The 20,995-nt window shown below is 35.4% G+C and overlaps 1 protein-coding gene across 2 annotated transcripts in view; it reads right to left on the reverse strand.

Annotated features, from left to right (window-relative positions):
- Positions 1-20,995, reverse strand: part of NUP54 (nucleoporin 54) — a 44,990-nt gene that overhangs the window by 22,353 nt on the left and 1,642 nt on the right. For both annotated transcript variants that reach the window (XR_006265693.1, XM_043448381.1), the window contains exons 2-9: positions 18,824-18,907; positions 18,583-18,732; positions 10,473-10,699; positions 8,784-8,971; positions 7,881-8,077; positions 6,121-6,175; positions 5,611-5,704; positions 359-466 (exon numbers count right to left, since the gene is read on the reverse strand). Coding sequence is in view for 1 of the 2 variants with exons in the window: in XM_043448381.1 (XP_043304316.1) it covers positions 359-466; positions 5,611-5,704; positions 6,121-6,175; positions 7,881-8,077; positions 8,784-8,971; positions 10,473-10,699; positions 18,583-18,732; positions 18,824-18,907 (1,103 nt within the window). In the remaining variant the exon portion in view is untranslated. The remainder of the gene's footprint in view (positions 1-358; positions 467-5,610; positions 5,705-6,120; positions 6,176-7,880; positions 8,078-8,783; positions 8,972-10,472; positions 10,700-18,582; positions 18,733-18,823; positions 18,908-20,995) is intronic.

Here is a 20,995-nt window from a genome sequence, read left to right on the forward strand (position 1 = left end):
TTGTTGCTTTTCATTCATTAATGGTTATACTCCCTTTTCTAGCACTCAAAATCTGTATTTTTCTATTTTTATGAAAACTAGATATTAATGATCTGATGCATACTTCTGCTACATCATAATGATGATTCATTTTCTGCTTTCCTCCTACCCTCTCAATAAAATGCAAGTTTTAGAATATTTTCACTTTCTTCACCCAATCCTCTTCAGAGATCTCACCTCAGAGTTCTAAGTTTTAATGAGAAAGTTTGGTACTTTCAAGACTTACTATTTCCTTTTAGTCTTTTTTTTCCCCCATTGCAAAAATCCTTATTTAGTACTTCCATCATGTAGATAGTCTTATAAACGTTGAAATCACTACCTGTAAAGTTCTGTGGGAAAGGTCCATAAGTTTCCTCTTGTATTGTGCAATTTTGGCCATGGTTGTAGTTTGATTCTTCTGTAATTCACCAATATCTTCAGATATTATCTGTTTAAAACAATTTTTTAAGGTAAAGTATCACAACTATTTATTAAGTTCACTACATGCAAAAGATGAGCCTGAGATTCATCTCTCAAAATATAAACTCCTTTAAATCTACTTTTGTATTTCTTCCACTTTCGTACATCTAAAAGTTAAAATGTACCATTCAAAAATTTCTTTAGAGCTCCAGGAACTTTAGTGATGAGGCAAAATGTATAGAATAATAAAACATACTCTTCAGAAGTAATTAAGGAATTTGAATATTATGGAACAGAGCCAACAACCAGGCCATGAAAGTATAAAAGCTAAGACCTATAAAGTGACATACAGGAGCCTGAAGAGACAATTAAATGTAACTACTTGAAGAAAGTATAGGATACACTGTGCTTAGTCGCTCAGTCCTGTCCAACTGTTCGCAACACTATGGACTGGAGCCTGCCAGGCACCTCTGTCCATGGGGATTCTCCAGGCAAGAACACTGGAGTGGGTTGCCATGCCCTCCTCCAGGGGATGCTCCCAACCCAGGGATGGGAGCCAGGCCTCCTGCACTGCAGGTGGGTTCTTTACCGTCTGAGCCAGCAGGGAAGCCCTACGGCATACGGTCCAAGAGTAAGTTTAACAGAATGCTAGGAGACAGACGCTCAGAGTGGCGGGAGAAAGGAAGAATATTAATTACACAAATGAGACATTTTTAATGTCTCTGCAGATATTTAATTTGTTCTTTGCTTGGCCTAAAATCCTACTGTTCTACCTTATGAAAGTCTTATTAACCTTACAGAATGAGTTAAAATCCTAGTTCATTAAAGTTTCCCAATCAAAATTAACCCCGTTATGATTGTTCCTATCATAATTAATCATTCTGTGACACTGGCTTATATTGAGATGTTCTAAGTAAGAGGGTAAGAAGATTGTACAAGACATATTTTAGCATGTTTACCTACACATGTCACCTTTTAAGGAAACTTCAATGCCAGGCCATGTTGAAGGGACACAATCAGGTGACCAAATTTTCTATTATGTAACCCAGGCAGGGTATGTAACCCTCTCTATCCCAATTTTGAAAAGCTTGCAGGGCTTCTAGACAACAAGAGTAATTATTATTCTATAGCAGCAATAGTAAGGAAAAATAGAAATGTTACCACTCACAGTATTTATTGACAAACACTAAAACAATCTAGAAATTAACCAAGAAAAAATGCCTACAATTTTTTAAATTTATTTTAAAACTATTACAAAAGACACAAGAGACTTCAATGAGAGAAGGAACATGTTCATGATGGAATAATTTAATATTATTAAGACTCAATTATATATTTAATGCAATTCCAACTAAAATTCTAGCATTTTGACAAACTCAATTCTAAAACTGTCACGAAGAATGAAGATGCATAAACAGCTTTAAAAGTGTGAAAAGAACAAAGGCTGGAGATTCACTCCACCACATATCTTTAAAAATATACTGCAAAGCTGTAAGAGTAAAAAAATGTGAAACTGATTTAAGAACAGACTATATCACATATATATGGGAACTTGGTTTGGTAAATGATAAATCATTGAGGAAAGTATCTTTTTTGTGGATAACACTGGAAAAAAGCTATTATATAGAGAAAGTTCATATCATATAGTATATATAAAGTGAATTCCATGAGGACAGAAGACTCAACTGTGAAAGGTTAAATTCTACAATAATAGAAAAAAAAACCTGTAGACTCTAAAGACCTTGGATGAGGAATGATTTCTTAAGATAATTCCCCAAAAAGAAGACAAGGCCAAAAAAGCAATGGCTATCATTACATTAAGATTTTCTTAAACAACAAGACCCTACTTATGGCACAGGGAACTATATTTAATATCCTGTTTTACACCAAAATGGAAAAGAATATGAAAAAGAATATGAAAAAGAATATATATATATATAAATATATATATAAAAAACAATCACTTTGCTGTACAGGAGAAATTAACACAGCACTGTAAACAACAACAAAATAAAAGTCTTCAACTATGGACACTACAGACAGAATCAGCAGAGAAATAAGAAAAGTAGGAGATTTTTTAAATGTTAGATGACGGATTAAAATCTGGAATAAAAGATGAACTCCTGAAATTCAAAAAGAAAAGATACGCAATCCATCAGAAAAACTGGCAAATGATATGAACAATCTTGATTCTAGACCAAATGACTAGATACGTGCCACTCTCTCTTTCCTGTTGAAGACAGATGTAAAATGAACAGAATGCATGGGTAACTATCTGAGGACTCTGAATGTGAAGTACCACTGAACTAGCGGTGAGTTTACCATTATTTTGCCCTCAGTTTGGTTTCAACACAGCCCCAAACCTAGAAGTGGGCATCATGCTGATAACTCCAAGAAAAACCTATTACCTCTGGTGCAAGGAGATACATTATGGTATATAGAGAAGAGTTTCTCACTTTTAACACTATTAATTTGGGCCAGATAATTCTTCACTGCAGTGGTACTGTTCTGTACACTGCAGGATGTTGATCAGAATCCTGGCTTCTACCTGCTAGATAACTGTAGCACCCACCACCACCACAGCCACCACCCTAGGGCAGCCGCAACAACCAAACAAGTCTCCAGATACTGCCAACGTGTCCTGGGGGACAAAATCATCACCACACACCCCAGTGAGATCTATCCTCAACCAATCACTAAAACAAATGATAGGTGAAATGACAGTCAATTAAAAACAGAATATTAAAAAATGTCCAAATAACCCAGAAGAAAACAAAAAAGAGGAAAGAAAAACAGAGCGAACAGTTAACAGTAAGATTATAGGCCTAAATCTAAATTTTATGCTATCTACAAAAAACTTACTTCAAACATGATAAAGGTAAGTTAAAAGTAGAAGGATGGAAAAGATACAAAATCACTAATCAAAAGAAAGCTAGAGTGGCTTAATTTGCTATCAGAGAAAGCTTACTTCCAAGCAAAGATAATTGCTAAGCATAAAGAAGAACATTATGGTATATGCCAAGAAAATATAACAATCCTAGATACATATGTACCTAACAGCAAACCTTCTAAAACATGTGAAAGGAAAAAAGACAAATCTATAACTACAGCTGGAGACTTCAACCCTCCTCTTAAAGAACTTGTAGGGCTTCCCTGGTGGTTCAGTGGTTAAGAATCCGCTTGCCAATGCAAGAGATATGGGTTTAATCCCTGATCTGAAAGGATCCCACATTCCACGGAGCAACCAAGCCTGTGCCCCACAGCTGTTAAGCCTGTGCTTGAGAGCCCAGGGGCCGCAACTATTGAGCCCATGTGCTGCAGCTACTGGGGCCTGCCACCGCAAGAGAAGTCACTGCAGTGAGAAGGGCACATACCGCAAAACTAGAGGGCAGCCCTCGCTCTCTGCAACTGGAGAAGCCCACATAGCAGTGAAGACTTGGCACAACCAAAAGTAAATTAATTTAAAAAAACCAAATAATTAGTAAAATATCAACAAGAGCTTACAAGAACTGAGCAATCTATCAACTGGATCTCACTGACACCAACAGAAGACCCCTAGAATGGCAGAATACACATTCTTTTCATAGGCCTATGGGTTAAACCCTTTACAAAGTTAACTGAAATCATACAAAGTTCTCTGACCATAACAGAGTTAAGACTAGATAACAACAGAATAAAAGGAAAATCTCCAAACATTTGAAAATGAAACATACTTCTAAATAATCTATTAGTCAAAAACCACAATAGTCAGATAGAACCATCAAGGGAAATAAAAAATATTTTTAATGGCACCTCCCTGGTGGTCCAACGGTTAAGACTCCGAGCTCCCCATGCAGGAGGCCTGGGTTCGATCCCTGGTCAGGGAACCAGGTCCCACATGATGCAACTAAGAGTTCACATGCCAAAACTAAAGATCACGCATGCCTCAAGGAAGACGGAAGATCCTGTGTGCGCAACTGGGGCCCGACACAGACAAATTAAAAATTTTTTTTATGAATCAAAGATGACAAATACAACATTATCAAAATTTGGGGGATTCAGGTAAAGCAGTACTTAGAAGAAAATTAATAGCATCAAATGTCTTTGTTAGAAATCTCAATACCCTAAGCTGCTATCTTAAGAAACTAGAAAAAGAGAAAAATAAACCCAAAGCAGTAGAATAAAGGAAATGGTTAAGAGCCAAAATTTATGAAACTGTAAACAAAACTAGAAAAAAAAAAATAAAACCAAGAACTTGTTCTTTGAAAAGATCAATAAAATTGACAAACTTCTAGCAAAACTGACAAAAATAAGCACAAATAATAGTGTCTTTGTCCTTACTTTCAAGAACTTTGGTCACACCCCATTTATAGTACTATGCACAACTCATTTTAAAAGTGATGCCAATAAATTCAGTGTACCTAGTCTAAGATAAGGCCTGGGTATCATGTAACATTCAAAAACCATGTTGGAATTTTTAGCCAGAGAAAATACTAAAAAGAAAAAATGATCATGATTTTCAAATATCTATAGGGATGACATAGGAACATAGTGGTTACCTACAAAGCATGCCTGAGAAAATGGATATAAATTATAATAAGACAGATTTTGAGTCAATGTAAGAAAGAGACCAGCATCAATCAAAGTGAGCTGACAAAGAAATGCGTTGCTTCATAAAACAGAAGTGTTTCATTACTCAAATAGTCTGAATGAATATATAATTAGGAGTTCCACATAAGAGGACTTGGAGGTGACCTCTAGAACCTTTAGGCATTTGATTACAAAAGTCTACTTTATAAAATGTTAAGATTTAAGCATTTAGTAACTTAAAATTTGCTTCATTAACCTACCATTATAATGCACTATGACAACACAATCATAATTGTAGCCCTCATTTTCATAAGGCCCCATAAATAAGTGTTTAATAAAATAATCTTTTCAATTCCAGCCAGAGAATCCATAAGTCTAATTTATTTGCTAAAGTCAACAATTCTAAACTCATTGTTAAATCAGATTTACATGATTTTTGGAGGCTCTATAAATAAATAAGTTGTATAAAAGTATAATTGTTAATTTGCAGTATACACTACATTGTTTCTCGTAAGACAAAACAGTAACTAAAACACATGGGAAGAACAAAGGTCTGGAACCCCTCTACCACTCCCAGGGCCAAGAACGCAGCTGGATTCTCACATCTAATCTGGTCTGATGCTGCTTCGTCATCTGGTCCTGAGCCTTCAGTCTTCGAAGCAGCTCTTTGAAACCCACCATTGGCACAGGAATTAACCTGAAGAAACACAAACGGTCAATTTTCAGATCAAAGCCTGTATTATTACAAAATACAAGGTAAGGTTTCCATAACATTCCTGTAATTCACACTTCTAGGGTTGAAAGGCAGATCTATGACTATGAAATCAAGTGTTACACCCCAGAGATTTCATCCAACCTAATTTTATGAGTGAGGAAATACAGTGTGGTCAAAAACTGCAGTATTAAATGCAAATATATAATTAGGGCAGTGTGACTCAGATTTTAATCTTTTCACCACATGATGCGGCCTGATTATAATCAACATTCTTTAAAAAGGAATGAAAATGAAGATAAACTCACTTTAAGTGTAAGAATTATAGTTAACAGCTTGCATCTGCTTCCCTGGTAGTAAATATTAGTTTGTATATAAAAACAAGATGAAGATACACTTACTTTTCAGAATCAGGGTTATCCACCTTGGCTTGTTCCCAGATAATAGGATCAACACCTACCATAAAAAAGAAATGTTTTTTCTAAAAGGAACTATTTCCCATTTTTATAAAATTTATGTGAAAGGCCCTCCTAAAGTGAGACACAAAACCTAAAATCTATAATGAAAAATGATTGTCAAATACGACCGTAACAAGAACAAAAAATTGTTTTGTAGGATAAAGCTTAAAAAAAAAAAAAGTACCTCAAAAGCAAGTATCTATAATAGGATAATAGATTAATCTCCAGAATATAGGAAGAGCTCCTCTAAATCATAAAGACAAAAAATTTAATAGAAAATGGGCAAAGAACATGAATAGGTAATTCACAAATATTATAAATGTGGCTAATATACAAAAAGCTGGTCAACTTTAGTAATAGTGAAATGCAAATGAAATTAAGTATTAACTTTTTGCCAACAGAGTGGAAAAATTAAAAAGACTGATTATCTCCATTATTGGCAAAAACAGAGCAGAATGAGGAAACATTAGAAAAATAAAAGATGTGAGAAAAAGTAATACATTCCTATTATGAATGTAAAGGGCTGAACTTGCTCTGGAGGGCAATTTGGCAGTACCTAACAACAATACTTAAAGTACTGCCGACCCTCTGGTATCTGCAGAGGGTGGGGTTCAGGACCCACCCCCCTCCCTGGGGATGCTCAAGTCCCTTGTAAGAAAGGGCACAGTATTAATAATATTTGCATATAACCTACACCCATCCTACCATACACTTTAAATCACTTGTGGGTTACTTATAATACCTAATACAATGAAATGCTATGAAAATAGCTGCCAAGGTGCAGCAATTCAGGTTTTGTTTTTTGGAACTTCCTAAAATTTATTCCCTGTTTTGGACCTGTGGTTAGTTGAAGGTGCAGATGTGGAGCCTGCAGATGTGGAGCCCCCGGATACAGAGGGCCGACTGTAGACATAATCTTGACTTGAAAATTTCACTACTGGGGATCTACTCTAAAAAAAATACATTCCTGTGTGTTTTAAGACAAGTATACAAGGAGATTAACCGTTACATAGTTTATAATAGTGCAAAGGTAGAAATAGCCTAGAGGTTAAATACAGTAAGGTATATCCACAGTATCCCACGCAGTTTTTTAAAAAGAGTAAGATTTATCTTTATGTACTGACATGAAAGCATTAAAGAATACTATAAGCAAAAAGGCAGGCTGTAGTAAATGTGTAGTTCAGAATTCCTTTTTCAAGGACTTCATATATAAATATAGACAGAAATGCTTACATTAAAATCACAGATAAAGGATTGATAAAGTTCAATAAATTATTAGTAGTAGTTACTTCTGTGGAAGAGAGGTAAAGATCTGTCACTCAGTCAACTGAGATATGCCATCTGGAATCTTTTACGGTGAGAACACATTCAGGTTTTACTTGAATACTCAGTTAAAATAAGAGATAAGCTAGACAAAAATAAAATATTAAGACTGAATTATCTTTGGGTAGATGGATTATGGGCTATTTTTCTTTAGTTCATCATTGCCCAACAAAATTTCTAACAAACATAATTAGCTATACAATACAAAACATTAAATAAATGAAGAAGTACAATAAGAACATTCAAACCTATGTTCCAAATAAGCAAATGTGATAGGCTGACACTGGTTTCATTAATAACCAAGCAACAGCTCCCAAAATAGAGGAGGCATGTATTTCCGAACTTTTCATTTCCTCAACTCCATGACTCTGGAGACATACCAGCAGGAGGATTCTGCAAAAGCTGTTTGATCTGTGCGGGAGAGAGCTCTGTCCTAGTCATAGAAAGGGTTACACCAAGTTGCTGTAATTGTGTTTTAATATTGGTTTGTTCAAAATGGGCATATAGTGTTGTAGCTGGAACTCTTCTTGAAGTACCATTCGGAGAACGCTCAACAACGTAAATGACAACTTCTGTCCTGGAGGAAATATAACCAAGTTATAAAATACAGAGCATATAACTCACAGCCACAAATATTAACGCACTATGTGATTTTAGAAGGGTGCTAGCTGAATTCAGAAATGAGACAGACAAATAAGATATTATCTGTAAAGGTATGCTTAGGTGCAAGTCCTATTTTAATTTTTTTTCCCCAGCAAAATCAAGAAGTACTTTGGAGATTCTGCTGAAACTTAACAGGTTGCTTCATTGCAGTTTATAGAACAAAAAGTAAAATCTGATTTCAGTTACTATATCTCACTAATAATTCTTCTAACCCAAAATGTTCTAAAGCAAATGTCTTGCCACTAAGTATGACAATTATACACAGGACAAGGGAAGTTAATAATATTTATCCATGAATGGACATGAACAGTAATCAGTTAAAACATTGCAATAACATCTTTGTGGACCCTGATTTGCACAGCCACGATTAATGTTTCCTCCTGTTTCTAAATGAAAAATCTAAGAAATTATTAGCATCTAATAAATTAAGAAACCCAAGATTAAGAAAAAGACTTTTAAATAAATGTTTTTATAAACACTGAAGAATCACTAGCTGAGAAATAACATTCTGTTTTGAGATTTAATTTGTGCTTTAACAACAAAAACTGTTTTTGTTGTGTTGATCACTCTCTTTAAACCAAGGTACACAGAAACATAGAGTACATTTAATGTATACTTACTGATCATCTGGCAATGTTTTAATACCCTCTACATTTACAGTAAGGGTCTGGTTTCCTCCCAAAACTTTATGCAATGATTCTACCAATTGCTGCTGCTGGCTTCGAATATCTGTTTCTTTTTTGTTGAAAACTAAAACCACTAGCCCATCTTCATCTTTATTATTGGGCATGCAACTATAACCTACAGCCTGTGGAATGACAAAACAATATCAAAAACATGTACAGATCTCAAATCAAGTGTTTAATATTAACAGCTTACTATCTACTAAAATGGGAAAAATAGCTTAATGTCTAGTAATGAAGGAACTATGTAATGATTCTTTCCGCCACTCTGTGCCCTAGGAGGTCACAAGATTACAAAGGGAAACTTTTTTACCCAAGAATAACATAGAGGAATCAAAATTTTCTCTCCTACAGAGTAACTAAATAGCTTTCTCCTCTGAAAAACTGAAACCCATTGTTGGGTGTTCTGAACACTGTGGAAACAACTCTGCATGCAATAAAAATGACTGCCAAAGTCATAGATCAAAATGTAACTTACTTTTTACTATCTATCTGACTCATGGAATCTTAAGCAAAGTTTAAAGATATATAAAGAAATGATTTACTAAATTATACTTTTAAAGTACCATAATAACACCGTCAACTTATAAATGCTACAAAGAATGTCTACATTATTTTATGGTTTCATGTAATATAGAACAGGTTAGCTGTTTACATAACATTAAATATGACAAACTATATCTTTCTAAAGAATTATTCTTTTAGACAGAAGTCTTTTGTCATCATTTATAATGCAATTTTTAAAAAAGAATCTAAACTCACTTTAGATTACTTCACTATGCATTTTACCATATGTATATTAATATAGCAATTATAAAAGAAAAAAATTAAATTGTTATATTCAACCTATGTCTACTATATATCTCTTAGTATTAAAACAAGATAGGTTGGTCCCTTTTTGTTATTTAGCCATGTTCAAAGGTCTAATTTTCAGCCTTGTAATTCCAAACACTGGCTTATACACACAATGATTAGGTTTAAGAGGCTGACATAGGCCAACAAAACTTGAAGAATATGGGAATATGGAATGATTCCTTCCACCAATCTGTGCCATAAGGTCACATAATTATAAAGAGAAACTTTCTTAGCCAGGAACAACATAAACCTAGAGAGTGAAATTAAAATTTCCTCTAGATTGCCACATAAACTGAATACGTTAATTTTTTAATACCTCACCAAGTGGACCTAAATACTCTCATTGACTGATGAGCAGAATGTCTAAGAAGTTAAATTCAAACAAAAAAGTTGTTTGGTAGGCATGGAATCAGAACAAAGAAAATGGACCATATTGTTGTAATGGCTTTTGCATCCAGCTAAATTCTAGTTTTAGGTCTCCCCTTTATAAGTGCCAAGCAGACCATTTAACATTTTTTCCTGTTAAAAATGACTCTCTAGTCACACTTTTCTTCAGTCATATCCTAGTCATCTCAATCACACATATGTAAGAAATTACTCAATTTTATCTCAATTTTATATTGCTGTACTTTTAAAACAAAAGTGTTACTGTACCATGTTCAATGAATACTAAAAAAAAAACCAAGCAATTGTTTCCTTAGTATTATTTTAATCCAAATATCACATTCTCTCATACACTCTTCAAGTGATGATCAAAAGCAGTATCAATACCTTAAACCGGCAAAAGGGATTTTCTAGTGTGAATTCCACGGGTGGAATGTTATTGTTGAAATATCCTTTTCCTGTTCCCCAAAAGGCTTGTAGTTGATTCCATTTTGCCAAAATAGCATCTCTCTCATCTCCCAGTAGTGTTGGAGCAGAAAGGGCACTTGCAGTATTTATCAGCTGGTTGGACTGGGCAGGAGCGTGTGTAGGCTGACTGAAGAGACCACCTAACGCTAAAAGTTTACCCCCAAATTAGTTTTTTTTTTAATCAATCAATTCAGATCCTAGATACAGTCAACAGAATAAACCCTGCCACCTTGCCCCAAAAGATACACATCTTAATCCCCAGAACCTGTAAATATGTTACCTTGCACAGAGAAAGAGACTTTGCAGATATGATTCAATTAATTAAGCTGAGACTATCCTGGATTATCAGATTGAGTTCAACATAATATAAGCGTCCTTAAAAGGGAAGAGGAAGGTCAGAGTCAAAGTGAGATTTGCAGATGCTATGCTGCTAACTTCGAAGATGGGGAAAGGGGCTATAAGCCAAGAAATGTGGACTCCAGAAGCTGGACAAGGCAAGGGAATGGGTTCTCCCCTAGAGCCTCCAAAAGTAATGCAGTCTTCTCAGTGCCTTGATTTTTGCTCAGTGAAACTTATTTCTGGTTTTCTGATCTCCAGAGCTACTTTATGTTTTAACATACTACTTTATGTTTTAAGTTACAAAGCTTGTGACACTTAGCTACGGCAATAATATAAAACTAATATGCTAGGACAATCTTTATAAAGTCAAACTGGCATATATAATATCATCTTAATGCAGCCAGTTCCATTAGACACAAATTAGATTCATGATATTAATACTAGACCCACACCAAAAAAAGGTTAAAGTCTGTGAAGTTGCAGAATTATTGACATTTACTACTGTTGCAGAATTAAATGACATTTACTGCTGTTATATTTATACACTATATATAAATTGGAGGACACAAAATAAGCAAAAAGAATATTATATCAACATTATGTAATATCAGCTTAATAAACAATTTCCTTTTCTTAGTGCAAATAAATATATAGTGAAAAAAAATCAACAAATGGGCAAATCCTAAGCTAAAGCTTTAGTTGGCTGTGTTAACTTTGGACAAGTCACTTATCCCGTGTTAAAATTTAAAGAAGGGCTGAGTTGTTAAATTTCCAAAGTGCTAGATAAGTAAATAACTTTGGTACATGAAACTATAGATGTCAAGCAATAGTTGAATCACTAAATGCAGCAAATCATATAACAAAAACTTCTCTTTTAATTAATTATATATATATAATTGTCATCTCATGTCATCTGCTTATCTCACTTTTTAACAAGAGGGAGAACAAATCTAAGACTCAAGAGCTTAAGCAAAGGTATCAAGCTAGAATTAACACTATTATATTTTCTGTGGACTTAAGTTCAATTATTGTTTCTTTATAGGAAGTGATACAGGTTTTCCATTTATAGCAGTAGTATTAACTTTTCTTTCAAAATAAACACATTTAATGTTTAAAAGTAAATTGATTTAAAGAAAATTATTTAACAATAATACAAATAGTATTAGAGAAAAGAAAAATCATGAATACCAAAATGGCCCAAGTTTTAGGACCACTATATTGGATGACATTTAAGTTTTCTTTCAGCTCTTAAGACTTTAAGTACCACAAGGCCAATGGGGCTTCTATAGGGCTAAAGAGAGGCTGCTGTTACCCTCCACATGAGTATTATTAATTCCCAAATGGGCATTTATGAAAATGGTAAAGAAGTGGACTAGAAGCCAGAAGACTTGAATATTGATTTACTATAAGCTCACTTTGTAGCCTCCAACAAAAAATTCCCATGCTTTATCATCTTCAGTTTTTTAAGTAATATTAGCAAACTATCATCTTTACTAATTTACACTTCACATTGGATTCCAACCACACTAGTCTACTCAAGTAGGCATTTGAGAAACACAAATAACAAAATCTAATAGATTATTTCAAAGCCTTACCATACTAGACTTCTCATACCATTCTATCTTTTCAGGGCAGAGCCTCATGCTATTGAAAATCTTCCAACTTTCATGGAATACATATCCTCCTTGAAAACTATTCTCCCTTAGATTTCCTGACAATACAGTCTCTCCTGCTTTTATATATCATACATATATGTTAATACATACTTTCATTCATTGTTGCACCATGTATTCATTCAACAGTTATTTATTGAATATTTCCTAAGTGTCAGACAGAGAGGCAAAAACTAAGGATATGGTGGTAAACAAGACTGGTTCTTTAAACAAGCTGAGCGTATCAAACAAATATTCACAGTTGTGATAAGTGCTTCAAAGAAGTAGAGGCTCTGAGAGTCCTAAATGAGGTAGCTAATCAAGACTGGAGCAGAAGGGTCAAGAGAAGGTCTAGAGAAGGTTCTTCAGCTAAGGTCTAAAAGAAGTAGTCAGCCAGGCCAGGGGCAGCAGCAAAGAGTAACAGCACGTGCAAATCTCTGTGTCAAAGAGGGGAAGATGAGCTGGCAAAAGGAATACGGACTACTAAACAACAGGGTAGGAGGGAAAAAAAGACCAGACCATCACTGAAGCTGAGGGCTCACACTGGCCAAAAATGTGCCAATCTCAGCATCAAAAAGAATAATGAATGTAACCAACTCAAACATATTCAATTTATTAATCTCATGCATTCAAAATGATAATTTTTAAAAGTAAAAAATTTAGAAAACTCTCAACTTCTTGGATACCACCGGAAATAATCAGGAACCAAAAACTTCTTACAAATACTATCAATTAAAAAGAAAGAATTTATTATGCCTTTCCTATACAAATTCTATTTCAGGGTGACCAAGCAGTCTTGAGGGGGAAAGGGATGAAGAAAAACTCCTTTTACAGAAGAATTTCAGTGTGGAAGACAGGGCACAATTAGAAAGTCACCATTCTGCAACTCCTGATAAAGTAACTGATTGAGGCAATAGCCATCAGTTAACGAAACCATTAGGTTAAAGAATGATGGGGAACTTTATAGGTTAGCCTCACCACCTGAACCAACTGGTCAATCTTAGCATCTCTAAAGCAGACAGCCTCTTAACAGGAAGCACACAGCACACCTGCAGAATATTCATGCTAAAAAGTCAAACTTAAGTCTAATAAAGTACCTAAAAGCTAACTTCATTCACCAGAAATTTGAGGCATAAAGTTAAATGATTCTACAAGGAAACAGAAATCTAGAATAAGGGATATTTCACAGCACAACTGGTTCAATTTCTTCAACAATTCACGAGCCAGGTTAAAAAAAAAAAAAAGAAACCTTAAGTAAGAAATTATCTATACTGAAAAGAATTCTCTATACTAGCAGACATAACAAGAAAGTAAATGTGTGGCTCTGTTTGGATCATGATTTGAACAAGCCAATTGAGGAAAACTTTACTGAGACATATGGGGAATCTGATTAAGGCCGGGTATTAGATGATACCAAGGAGCTGTGAGTTGGAATGACTCCATGGTTTTAAAGAGAAAAGTACAGTAAAGCAGTAAAATAAGAGTGAAATGATATGTTTGAGGTTTGCTTTAAAGTACTTCAGCAATTAAAAAAAAAAAAACAACAGACGAGGAAGGAGGAGAGAGAGCAAATGTGGTAGATTCTGATTTTTGTTCAATCTATTTGGTAGACTATGGGGTCATTTTACTATTCTATTTTTATATGTTAGACTTTTTCACAGTTCAAGAACAGTGGACGTTCAGTGGATTTGAGAGATTAATGACCTTAATTACTTGATTTGGCTTCCCTGATGGCTCAGATGGCAAAGAATCTGCCTGCAATGTGGGAGACCAGGGTTCGATCCCTGGGTCAGGAAGATCCCCTGGAGAAGGGGATATAATACCCACTCCAGTATTATTGCCTGAAGAGTTCCATGGACAGAGGAACCTGGTGGGTTACAGTCCAGGAGGCTGCAAAGAGTCAGACACAACTGATCAACTTACACACACTTGATTGGGTAAAGAAAAAATTTAGAAACCAGTGTAGTCTAAGAGGTAACTGAAGATAGCAGCAGGGGATCCCATTCTTTCACATCTGTTCCAAGTAGATTATGAAGGGCAGAAGAGAGTGATAGGCAGCAACAGCCGAAGAAAGATGTGAAATAAAAGTTGTTTTGTTTTCACTGTTTAAAGAAAAAAGAAATTGCAGACTATTTAAATGTGGATGAGAATAATCCTTGGATAGAGAAGCTGAAGACTTTTTTTGGTGGGGAGTAAAAGGTGGAATGGGGCAATGGGTTGCTGGGAAAAATAATCCACAGCACATGCGGCCCCAGAAGGTGGGAGGATATGAGATCCAAAGCACAGGCGAAAAGAGAAAAGAATGGATACAGAGGGAGATAGATAAACTAGGTTTGGCAATGGGCAGCTGAAGGAATTACAATGAGGGCTTCTATTTTCTCTTTGAAGTAGAGGTCAAGGCCATCTGCTAAAAGTGAGAACAGAGAAATTTGAGATTTAAAGAGAATAAAGGCTTAAAATAACTTATAGAAAGCAGGAGAATAGAAACTTCACCGGATTACCAAGCAATGTTGAGGGCCCAACTTGGGTTGGTGGTTAAGAATCTGGAGGTACTATTCAATCTCCTGTACTGTATGATTTTCTCCAGCGGTATCTAGATAGATACCGGGCTTACACAGGCTTCAGGTTGTTCTTTCAGGGAAACATGATACAAGGATAAGCAGGTTTAGCGTCTTGGTAAGAGTGACTGAAATGGAAGGACAAGGACTCTTACGCTAGTTAGAAAGAACAGTGAAGGAGCTGATTGAAGTGTAGAAAGTGTCAGTGGTCTAAAAATCAAAACAAGGTCTAAGAACAGCTATGTTGAAAGTAGTTGAAAAGGTAGGCTTAAAAAGCAAAGGTTGTGGAATGTTTACATTAGTGAATTATGGAATTAGAACAGTTTCAGATGTTGCCAACAAAGAAGGCAAAGGCACCCCACTCCAGTACTCTTGTCTGAAAAATCCCATGGACGGAGAAGCCTGGTAGGCTGCAGTCCATGGGGTCGCTACGAGTCGGACACGACTGAGCGACTTCACTTTCACACATCGGAGAAGGAAATGGCAACCCACTCCAGTGTTCTTGCCTGGAGAATCCCAGGGATGGCGGAGCCTGGTGGGCTGCCGTCTATGGGGTTGCACAGAGTCAGACACAACTGAAGCGACTTAGCAGCAGCAGGCAGATGTTGCCAAAGTCCAAGGTAAGATTTGTGGCTAAAGTGAAATGAAGGTCTTCGGAATAAAAGGTAGATGGCATGACTGTCTGCGTACATAGGTATGTGAATGCTAAAATAACTCAGATTGACAGCACAAGTCAAAAAGCACAACTCAGAAGAAGATAGCGCTAAATCGTATCCAACTCTTGCGATGCCATAAATTATAGCCTGCCAGACTCCTTGGTCCATGGGATTCTCCAGGCAAGAATAGTGGAGTGGGTTGCCGTTTCCTTCTCCAGGGGAACTTCCCGATCCAGGAATTGAACCCAGATCTCCTGGACTGCAGGCAGATGCTTTACTGACTGAGCCATGCACCAAAACTCAGAACCAACTGCCAAAGTGTTCAATGAATAAGAGGTCCTGTCCAGGAAGTCAGCAGATAACCGAGATTAGGTATATCAGACAGCAAGTGCCTCATACAAATAGGAGTTTTTAAAAATGATGCAAAAGCTTCACAATCTTTGTGGAGTAAACTCAAACTCCTTACAACAGCAGGCCCCAAATTCACCACACTGTGCCAGGCTTTCATGCCTTTGTCGTGTTAGTCGCTCTGCCTAGAATATCCTTTTCTGACTTTATCCAACCATCTAAGTCCCTTAAGATTCGACTTTTCCTCTACATTCCAAAGCACTTTGTATGTATTTTAGTGCTTTCACACATCTATTTTTTATAACTGAATGTTTATTAGACAACCTAATTGAAAGTTTGCTATTCTATCTCCCTAGAGATTATGAGCAACCTTATAAACCCAGTATATATACCTTATATACCCAGAGTCTTGACATAACAACACACACTTAAAGGAGAATGAACCCTTTTCATTCTGAAAATGAACAGCACCAGATTCAAACTCCCATTTTTCCAAAGAAAAATAAGTGTAACTATAATAACATAGTTGAAGAGACTTCATGTCAAGAAACAAAGGAAAACCTTCATTTTTCCTTTCTTTTTCTTAACTATTTGAATTTCCATCTAACTTCATATTGTTGCAGGAGGAGAATGAGAAAGATATATTACTTTCTTATAACACAAGAATGAAAAATTCTATTTTCTTCATTTTATTGGTTAATAATTATTGAAATTCATGTTTAATAAGTTACTAAGCTTCCAATGACTGAGTAGGTGAATTCTAGCCAATCAATCGAGTCACCTAAGAAAAATGAAACAGAAGTAATTTTAGGAGGTAGCAAACTGCAGAAAAGCAAAAGGAGCATTCCAGAGGAAGCCAAGGAACCTGAATCTGTTTCCCTGTACATCTCAGAAGAATATGGACAAGGCACAATTCTCTCAGTTACCTCTCTCCATCTATAAAATGGAGGTAATAGAGAGTTCTATTTCATAGAGTTCTTGTGATAATTAAATATACTAATCCATACAAGATAAAGGGCTTCCCTGGTGGCTCAGTTGTAAAGAATCTGCCTGCAATGCAGGAGACCCAGGTTCAATCCCTGGGTCAGGAAGATTTCCTGGAGAAAGTAATGGCTACCCACTCCAGTATCCTTGCTTGGAGAATTTCACGGACAGAGGAGCCTGGTGGGCTACAGTCCGTGGAGTCGCAAAGAGTCGGACACAGCCAAATGACTAAGCATATAAGCATACATACATACATACATACAGGATAACCCTGGAACATACTGCCACATCAGCTAGTAAGGAAGCTATCAAAGACTAATTCTACACTTGTGTACCAACATGACTTGGGAACCAACCTTAAGAGGTTTACACTGGCTAAAGATGGAACAATTTAAACATCTATATGGAAAACAGCAATGGACTGAAAAATATCAAATAATTTAAATACTTCAGTTCCTGACATTTAAAAAAAAGGTTACCTCTGAAGAAGGATAGGGAACCAAATCTTTATTTTGAAAGCTAAGAATAAAGGAGAAGAATTATTCAAATAGTAGATGAGGAGAAGTTTCTCTTTACAGAAGTTATTTCAACAAATAAATGGAAAAGGAAGCACACAGTTGGAATAATACCATTTGGCAACCCCTAATGAATTAATGGACCTTGGTAATCATCACCAATGGCCACTGGTAACATCACAGAAAATGGAGACAATCCGATATTATATGCCTCTTGATAAAAAAAAAAAATACAACACTATTTATAAAGTAGTCTTGCAAACAAATAAAAAACTGAGTGATCAATATAAATAACCCCTTAGATCCAACCCAATTTACAAGAAATACAGAGGACAAAGGTATATTAACTATACAAAAGGAATGCAATCATAAAGTCCTGACTGTCAACTTCTATAGGATAAATGATCTGATTTCATCAACAAATTGAAAAATAAAAAAGAAAACTAAAAAGGGGGACTTACAGAGATTTAAGACAAATGAAAGTGAACACTACTGTTCACACACTTGAGTAACAAAACCATAAAGAAAAGTAAGGAAGTGATCAACATAAAAGGCAAAACTATTTCCTTTGATGGGGAAATGACTAGGAGAAGAATGTGGAGGGTTTCTGAAGTGCCTGGTTAGCAGTCCACCTCCTGACATGGGCCAGTGGCTACAAAGGTCATTCATCTTATATACAATTTGTGAAGCTGTATTTCTGTGCAGCTTTACATGCATGTGTTTTTACCAACAACAAAAACTTTAATAGAATGGCACTAAACACAGAGGTCTTATAATCATAATCATGCCAATCTGTCTTTCCCCTAGTGCTATCACTATATTTGAACATGAGAAATAGCTTTTGGAATCCTGTGGAATATGATATTTATAACTCCTCCAAAAAAATAAGGTATCTACTCAAATGTTTTGAACAGTGCACTAAATGATATTATATGGTCATGGTTTCATATCTGAAAATGAAAACCTCTTGTACTTACTCGTCTGTTGCTGCTGCTGCTGCTGCGTATTAAATCCTCCAAATCCAAGTCCGGTCCCCAGACCAGTACCTAAGCCAGTACTAGTTCCAGTTGTCGTGCCAAAACCAGTCCCAAATCCAAAACCTTTGTTCTGAGTACTGCCAAAGAATCCTTTGAATGAAAAATGAGCAATTTTAAGTTAAAAAAGATAGCTGATCTGTAGCTCATTTTCTTCTACAAATGATACATTATATCTTCTTACCAGTAGTGCCTGTGTTAGCTGGAGTAGAAAAGCTGAATGCAGAACCCGCTGTGGTAGACGTTGTCCCAAATCCTCCAAACCCACCTAATTAAAAAAGCATAAATAAAATAGAAATGAAGAATTTTTGAATACATACGAGGTAATTTCTTTTCTAAATTATGTAAGTATTTGCCACAAGGCAACATATACCTTTCAACTAAAGAGGTGATTAAGTTATGGCTGAGAAAACATGTTAAGCCTATTTGGTTAATGTTTGTGTAACAAATACTAAAATGACTGTACTTTTAGAGCAGGAACAAATGTCTACAAGACACAGGCTGTTAATATTAATGAAACAGGCTAGGTGTTTACTGACTGGTGGAACTGATCAATGTGGGCAGTTTTTCTAAATGGCAGCAGTTCCTAAATTCCAGCAGATGACTGCTACAGGAGAATGGTAGTTGAGTAGTGTTATATGTGTTCTCATTTTCCCCAAGAGAAACAGAAAAATTTAGATTTTTTAATGTGAAATTTACATCATTTAAAACCCGAATTCAACTGACTTTTTGCAACTAATTCAAATATTTTTAAGACAGTGTGATAAACATCATATCAGCAGACTGTGTTGCCAGTTTGCAACCTTGGTTTTGGTGAATTAATTTATATTCTAACTTACATTTCTACTTAGTCTCCATCAAGACTAAGCAACTTTTCAAATTAAACATCCCAATATAATGACTTTTATACAACAAGAACGTTACTTCTTGAAGAGATAAGGAAAAAAAAAAATCAAAGGCTGTAGTGGCCTCAAAGGAGAGCAGAGCCATCACCAGACCCTGCACCACAGTTTGGGAACTGACAGATACACAATTTCATTTTCAGATAAATCTGAAGACAAAATTAATCTTTACCGATGCAACTTGACATACGAGTGGAGTGGAATGCTAGCCAATATAAAATTGCTTTTTCTCCCCTTACTGTCAGTCTCTGATTACCAAAGAGATGCCAAAAAAGCCTTTTAAAACAGATGTTTGAACCATTAGTCCTCTCTGAGTTACACTGCAGACTTTCTGGGATTCTAACTTTCAGTCTCATATATTTCTGGCATAAGAGACAGAGATTCATTAATATTGTAATGTAAGAGATACAAAAAGGAAAAAAACCCACAGCCCATTGATAGTCATTACATGATTCTAACTGGGAAAATTATTCAAGAATAGACTACATGTTGCATCCAGGCACAACCAAATACTCTATTTACTTGTAGATTCTACTGTGGTACTGCAAACTGCAAACATTTTGATAAAAATCACCTAAAGTACTAAATATTGTTCCTAATCTTTTTCATTACTTCTAAGTGTTACAGAAAAACTACTCTGAATTGGCTATACGATAAAAGCACTGGTATCTTAACATGCTCCATAACATGAAAAATATTTATTAATAATAATGGATCTGCTAAGATATAAAATTTAAAAAGTATACAAGAATTTCAACCAATCCTTTGCTGAAGACTAAGTTAATGAAGATACGTAGAAGTAGGTAAAACAGTTATCACAACTCAAAACTTAACAGTGACAACTCCAAATGAACACGAAATCAAGCAAATACCAACTGGTTTATTTATTGTTGAGTTACGAGCTGGGTGGGTTTGTTTGGAAACACAAATTTCAGAATAATGTTTCTGTTTTACCCAGTGCCAATTTTAAGCAAAGAAGGAAAAGTAAACATACCAAAAACAGTGATATGTGACCACTTTAAATATACCCTAATGATAACGGATTGTTTAATCTTTGGAATACTCAAGTATTCTTCAAAATGTTTTCAAATCAAATGCCAAGGTCATATTCACATTGCAGTAACAAGTGACTGCACAAAATGCCAGACTTTCAAATAGGTCTTAGGGAATAAATCATGCTTACCAAATGCATATAATTGGCATGGGCATAAGTGGCATGTTAGAGAATATGAACAATAAATTCATATACGAGCAGCTGAAGAACAAGACTTTTCTATAGGGTCATTGTATGCTAGGTACAGAGACCTACTTAAAATTTTTTCATATATATATATATAGACACACATAGTTTGTGTTTTGCAGAATTTTCAATGAGCTTGAAATGATCCATATGGATATAAAATCTTCATAATTATCTTTTTTAGTGCAAAGATGTCTAGCCTACATTTTAGAAG

The sequence above is a fragment of the Cervus canadensis genome, chromosome 26 (genome assembly GCF_019320065.1).
Source record: "Cervus canadensis isolate Bull #8, Minnesota chromosome 26, ASM1932006v1, whole genome shotgun sequence".
Classification (NCBI taxonomy): domain Eukaryota; kingdom Metazoa; phylum Chordata; class Mammalia; order Artiodactyla; family Cervidae; genus Cervus; species Cervus canadensis.